Source organism: Hippoglossus hippoglossus, chromosome 23, assembly GCF_009819705.1.
Source record: "Hippoglossus hippoglossus isolate fHipHip1 chromosome 23, fHipHip1.pri, whole genome shotgun sequence".
Taxonomy (NCBI): domain Eukaryota; kingdom Metazoa; phylum Chordata; class Actinopteri; order Pleuronectiformes; family Pleuronectidae; genus Hippoglossus; species Hippoglossus hippoglossus.
In genome coordinates this window covers 11,335,370-11,342,253 of record NC_047173.1, presented here as the reverse complement: position 1 = coordinate 11,342,253, position 6,884 = coordinate 11,335,370, and the positions used below count along the sequence as shown (strand labels likewise).

At 42.9% G+C, this 6,884-nt stretch overlaps 1 protein-coding gene across 1 annotated transcript; it reads right to left on the bottom strand.

The window, feature by feature from the left end:
* Positions 1-1,503: 1,503 nt before the first annotated feature.
* Positions 1,504-5,779, bottom strand: zc3hc1 (zinc finger, C3HC-type containing 1). The gene is made up of 10 exons (XM_034578187.1): positions 5,601-5,779; positions 4,740-4,842; positions 4,379-4,529; positions 4,175-4,258; positions 3,925-4,052; positions 3,691-3,830; positions 3,286-3,550; positions 2,961-3,164; positions 2,604-2,816; positions 1,504-2,431 (listed from the first exon to the last, which is right to left on the bottom strand). Exons 1-10 carry the CDS (start codon positions 5,732-5,734, stop codon positions 2,324-2,326), a joined length of 1,530 nt encoding a protein of 509 aa, XP_034434078.1. The 5' UTR covers positions 5,735-5,779; the 3' UTR covers positions 1,504-2,323.
* Between the last annotated feature and the right edge of the window lie 1,105 nt (positions 5,780-6,884).

Genomic DNA, 6,884 nt, shown 5'->3' with positions numbered 1-6,884 from the left:
CACATTGGACCAGAATTGGTCACCAGTTACTCCAATTGTATTGGATTTGGTTTCATTTTTGGACAAACTGTCCCTTTTAAGATAAGATGAGATAAAAATGTATTGATCCACACACCAGGGGAAACTCAGCAGCAGGCAGGTCAGACTGGAGTAGACAAGAGGTTAGAATATATTTTTAAACGATGGGGGGAAACGTATACTCATCCTGAGACTGTGTGTTATTCACACTAATCATTTTTTGACATGTTTATGATAATACGATGTGGTGACAAATAATTTAATTTAAGTTGAATACGCCTACATGCAGTCCTCTATTAAGAGTTTGTCATTTGTCAAGATAAATAGCTATATCAAAGCGATAGGGATTTCATGTTAAAGTCAAGCTTTATTGAGGACAATCCAAAAGACTAGTTGAATATTATCTCACCTTTAAAGGGCTATATACTGGTCTTTTATAAGGATATTAAGATAAGTAATATTGGTTTTGTTTTCCTCTTACGTGTGTTCACACTGTTCACAGCATGTATGGGGATCATTGTGAACCATTAGTAGAGAGAGTCAGACTATGATTATCCGGGGATGCTACACTAAGTATGTACATTATATACACATCTTTCACTGGAGTGGTTTGTGTAGAAATGTTATGAGGTTAAGTGCAGTGGCACAGGATGATTGCAGAGCAAGTAGAAAAACCATCATACATAAATATAACATTGTGATGTGCAGATGACACAAATGTGCAAAACGTTATTTCCCGTCATTTCAGATGGTGTAGTAGAGTCTGACGGCCGTGTGAATGAAGGACCTGCGGAATCGTTCCTTCATGCACTGTGGGTGGAGCAGTCGGCTGCTGAAAGAGCTGCTCAGGGCCCCCAGAGTGTCATGTAGGGGGTGCGAGGGTGTTGTAGTTCAAAAGGTTCCCCTCATTGCTATGGTGATGGCTTTTTGGATTGGTTTTGATTAGCTGTTCTCCATGAAGAGAGAAGCGATGCAGATATGCACCCCGAAAATGTCTCACGTCAGCTCACAACCCTCTGAGGAGCATATTCTCACAGCTGTGCAAACATGGAGGAACCGTTGCTGCACATACATTGAAAAGCTTCTCTTTGGGGCGGTGGCGAAGCATTAAAATAGTTTCTTTCAAATCAGACTGAGGCTCGGTTGAAATTTACATGATGCAAATACCATCTAGACGAAATTGTGTTTTCAAGGACAAAATCATGACTGATAATACACCCCGAGAACTGCCACACGCCTGCTTTGATAAGAGAAACGTTTTCTAGATAATGATTTATATCAAAGAGAATTATAAGGAACATACTGTACATTGTGTAACTATCATTGACAGGCCTCAAAATGGCTACCACTGAAACCAGTCCCAGAGGCATCAATGGGTACAAAGAACATTGCCACACCTAAATTCAAGTTTCCTGTATGCGCAGTGAATTTAATTAATTTCTACCTCAGCTTTGGTTTTGTGTTGTTTGGAGGAATGACACAACCTTCAGAAGACTATTTTTATTAAACACTTTTAGGAAATTCTACTAAACTAAAAGCACATGCAGAGGAGTAAGAACTGCATCAGTAAGATGATGTCACAGGGAGGGGGAAACAAGGAAATACAGGATTCCTGAATCTAATTTTAAAACAGGTTTGACATCAATGGCACATGGTTCTACCTGCTTGTATTAATCAGGATTGTAGCACTAACAAATATTTCACTTCTCAAAAAAAGAATTGTTCGTTAAAAAGTTATCTCTGACCCGAGCAAGACAGTACACACAAAAAAGAACTTCCTCACAGTTTTTTTGCTGATATGTGGTTAATGTTTCACTTCCACAAATGACTCAACATACAATGAAGGTAAACATTACCTATCCAGTGTGAAGCCATTTGGCCCGTTCTTATGATCATTGATTCCTCGTCTCTTGTTCTCCCCAGAAATCGAGACATTCATGACTTCCTGAAGCACTACTGGAGCAGACTTCATGTAAGATTAGTAGAAGGTGCCTTGTTTGTGGCCAATTTTCATACGGAGATGTGTTCTTGTACGTGATGACTACTTATGTATACACATTATGCAAGGCCTGTAGAGGCCCCAGTAGTTACACATCCAAATGATTTAAAGCCAGACAGGCTTCCTTCACATTTCACTGTTCACAGAAAAGACACTTGTTTATTTGTCTGAAGACACAATCCACTTCCTTTCCCTCCAGAATCACTTTGACTGTAAACACGACTTTAACGGATGGCATACACTGATATGATATGACACTGCTGTCCGATTTCGTACTGCATAAAAAGGGCAGGTCAATTTGTCACTTCAGTGCTGCAACGCTGTCTGGTTGGAATCAGTCTGCTGAGATGGAGAGAAGGATACCTGCCACTGACGGAATATAGCAAACACCCTTTTAGACTTGTCACGAGGGCCCTGCAAGGAAAGAGGAAAAGTTAAATACCAAATATTGTTTATATGATAGATACAACGCAAAAGTTGTCAGGCCAAGACTGAAAAAAACAAAAATTAAGTAAGTGTGATTACACTTTAAATAGCTTGAAATGCATGTGGTTTTGAAATATAATTATCAGACATTTAGACTTGCCTGTGCTGGACTGCCTCCTGCTGTATTGGAATTATTTTTCATGGGCATGAGGAGATCGAGAGCGGCCTTCCAGCCCTGCTGATGAAGTGCTGAACCTCCATCCAAAAAGCGGATGGCCCCTGGATGCACGTTCTCCTTTCCCACCGAGATCCAGGGACACCAGTCTCTGTGCTGAGCGAGAGGGTCAAATGTGTTCTTGTGCAGGAGATCATCCTGAAATAACAGGAAAACAAGTCAAAAAGCTGTTTGTTATAGCAAATTCAAAACCCCAAAGTCCCAGTGTCACTTTAACCCTGCCATAATAAAACGTCAAAGCTATTCCAAGGTATGCATTTCAGCAGTAAAGTTAGTTCTTACAGCACCACCAACTGATGAGAGGCACAGGCGCTTGGGAGGTTGTGGCGGGCTCGCGGCGCCATCAGATGCAAAGATGTCCCCCAGTCCTCTGCCGCGTGTTGCAGACCTCTTTCCCCTGGTCAAGGGACTTGGTGGCTCTTCACTGGGGCTTGGTGAGTCTCTGCTGCGGGATCGCAAGCCCACAGGGGAGGAGGTTCCCTCACCCTGTAACATACACCAGAACACAAGCAATTTTCAGACATTTGTTAGAAGCTTCATCAACCCCCTCCACTCACTCACGGTGAACCCAGCGGGGGATCCCCTGCTGTGTTTCAATCAAACTTGCCTGGTCAGAGCGTGTGGAGTCTTGGCTCCTCAGCTTCATGCGACTTGGTGTTGTAGCAGGGGTGGGTGAAGCAGATGAAGAGCGGTCTGCCTGGCCCTCATGCGTGGGTGTTGAGGCAGGAGCTGTTGTTGGGGCAGACTGGGCTACAGTTATGGAATCTCCATCACCCCCTGTTGCCTCCATCTGGTGGAAGTTCCACAAGCCCACCTTGCGCATACAGTAGGAGCAGGTGAGGATGGGCAGGTTCATGGCGTGTAGAGCTGGGCTAAGAAAAGATAAAACCATGGAACAGACATGATTTGATCAAATAGCGTCACGTTTGCCTCAGTTTTAAAAAGTGTCTCCCCTGTTCTTTCATCAACATCAATTTGTGTGTACTAGACAGAGTTTGGAGTTTCTTCTCACCTTCCTGCCCAGCCACAGAGAGAAACTATGCATGCAGCCACCTGGACACCCAAAGATTCAGAGCACTGAGTCCCTCCCTTTCTTTTTTGCTCCTCCTCGACAAGCTGTAGTACAGCACTGATGATGTCCTCAGTCAAAGACTGCAAGGGAAAGTAAACAAGAATTACACGTGAACAAGTCAAAATCCCATAAAGGTGAAATTTTTCTGCAATAATCAGATTTATCCTGGCTCACCATAGATTTCAGCTGCTCTGGCTTCATGGCTGGCAGCTGCTGTGCAAGGAGACAGGCGCTCTGGAAGCGCTCTAAGAAGGCAGTGAGAAGCGTTGATGGTTCACAGGCTGGAACCAACCAGAACCGCTCTGAAATCAAATCAATATTCACAATGACCATCGTGTGGATACCTCAGGTTAAAGTAAAATTGTCACGTTATAGATTATTTAGATCAGTATACAGTACATGCTAGAATATTTTTTGAACTTACCTGGACAGGGGAAGTCAGGCCAAGGACAAAACTTCTCATGCTGCGTCTGAAGCTGTCTCAAAATCTCTGCAATGCGGGATTCATCTATTCAAAGGAAGAGATTTGATTGACCTTTAATTTTTTTGGGCTGACTGGCAACATCTGTGTAACCTTTCTTAAACACAGTGTCTGCTGGCTCTGACTTTTTCTTGAAGTTTTACTTACATTTTTCAAAGTCTAAAGTCGGTTGTAGTGTTGCACAGAGGAAAGCGTTGCAGCTGGAGCACTTGAGCATATCACAGCCAATGTTGATCCAGCCATAACGGGCGCACATCAGAGGGGACAGTGTGCGGGGTTTGCCTGCCCATTTCAAACAGTGCTCTACTAAGGAACAACAACTGTCACATTCATTGTCACTCTGAAATAAAGTACGTATCTATGCATGGATAATTCAAGTTTTGTAACATGTAAATACATAAACATACTAAAACTACAGTGCTGTCTTTATTAGTTTATCACATGGGGAGAAAAACCACAACAAGTTGCCTCAAACTGGGTCAAAAGTTCAAAATGATTGAAAGGATATTGAATAGGATTCCACTCTTGAGAAAAAGGCTTCTTTGTTAGTTGCTTCACAAGGTGCGGGAGTGTTGCTTTTTACTTCAAGAACTTTCAAATGTCCTTGACCACTGAAAAGCAAACAGAGGAAACGTATACGGCACAGATGTTATTTTCCACATAGAGATAGATTGGATTTATTAATACTGTACATTGTAATTCACATAATTCCTGTAAATGAACTTGCACAGCTTGACAGAAATGCACGGTCCAAAGTGAGGCCTATTAACTGTAAGTAAAGAAGTGATTGACAAGGGGCTGGTTACTTACTGGAAAAACACAACTAAAGAAAAGAGAGTGCAAGCTGCACTTAGTGTACAGAGCTTCACTTCAGTGAATCTTGCGTAACAGCAGGGAAAACAAAGCAGTGCGGCTCTATCACTCTTTTCCGACTAAATCCATCGACCTATTCTGTTGATGCACAGCACAACCTCACTATGTGGGTGTAATCCGGCCCTGGCGACTGTGCAACATGTGGAAATTGATCCACAAACTCGCACCAAGCAAATAGAACACCATGTTACCGACAGTTAAGGTCCCCACCCCCCTCATGTAGACAGCGTGCAGAGAGGAGCGAGTGTACAGCCGAGTGGCACCGCGGAGCAAAGCGGCTCCGCAGGTAAACACGTTAAAAAGCACAGTGATGTATAAACTCTCCTGTTCTGGCCCACGAGCTCCTGGACGTGAGGAGAGATGAGGCTCGGGTCGCTTCTCAGAGAGGAGGCGCAGAAGTTGCAAGCGCTGCCAGGCTAGGTGGCTAACCACCCGAGCTAGTCACAACTGCGCCTGTACGCCACACACACGCCGCCGGGTTGATCGCTAAACGCACCTGATGGAGCCGCCGGTCGTCGACGACACCCCCTGGTTCAGGATCTCACGAACTTTCTCCGGAGAAACTAGAGACCCTTTCTGGTGGTTGGAGTTGGAGAGGCGATCCCCACGACTGCCGCTGAGAGTCGCCATGATCGGTTCTGACGTCCCCCGGAAAATAAAGCCCGAGAGCAATGGTTCCGCTTTGAAAGACCCTACCACAGCTCAGAGCTCAGACCCCCCCACTTCTGCCAGTCACTTAGTTTTAAAGTTATTTCTATATGTGGCAATTTGATTCATAAGCATTTATTATTTATCACATTAGAAAACCACTGGTTTTGAGGCAGCAAGTTTGCTTTTTTTTGATTTGTCGATTATTATGTAGTTTGTTATTTTATTCTATACAGAATAAACTTTTCCACTTAAAGGTCCAGTGTGTAAGATTGAGGTGAAAGGGATCTATTAGCAGAAATTGAATATAAAATAATCCTGTATGTTTTCACTAGTGTGTTTCATCTAAAGTGTACGATTTGTTGTTTTCTTTACCTTAGAATGAGCCTTTTATATTGAAATACTTCCTATTTACATGGGGAGCAGGTCGTCTAGGCTGCCATGTTTTTTACAGTAGCCCAGACTGGACAAACTAAACACCTTTTGAGTTTTTATGACAACTGAAGTCTACAACAGGTTTGCCTTCATGTTTGGAGGGGGGGGGGGGGGTATTCCGCTGCAACGTGCAACTTCACTACTAGATGTCACTATATCTTACTCACTGAACCTTTAACAAACTAACCTATTTTCATTTTTATGCACATTCAAATTAATAAACTGAAGATTCATGCAGATTTACCTTACACTATATAATTTAAAAGCACAAATATTAAAATTATAAATATTAAAACTGCATTGACTGACTCACAATTAATCAAATCGCTTAGAACTAATTGCCACACTGCCCTTTGACCACCTGTTGTTGTGGGGTTACTGACATCCCACCATCCTGAGAGTTGTCCCAAAGCATGTATCCTGTAGCGAGCGCTCATATTCACACATGACATATTGGACACGTATTTATTTCAGGCTGCATTTTCAACCTGCCACTGAATCTGCCATCCTCTAAAATGCCCCATGTTATGACCAACCATCAAGTGTTTGGTAATATTTCACATCTAGTAGTGGACATGGACTAAATACTTTGTTTCAAGCAAAAGTTACAAGGGGATGCAAACTCTTTCACACCTAAATTTAAACCTGCCACAATATGTTTGCCAGATGATGACCAACCATCCGTATGCAACGAATG

Coding starts and splice junctions, on each gene's coding strand:
- zc3hc1 (XM_034578187.1), bottom strand. CDS start 5,734: ATGGCGACTCTCAGCGGCAGTCGTGGGGATCGCCTCTCCAACTCCAAC. Junction 4,843..5,600: donor ACGACCGGCGGCTCCATCAG/GTGCGTTTAGCG, acceptor TTTGCTTTTCAG/TGGTCAAGGACATTTGAAAG. Junction 3,165..3,285: donor ACTCCACACGCTCTGACCAG/GCAAGTTTGATT, acceptor TGTATGTTACAG/GGTGAGGGAACCTCCTCCCC.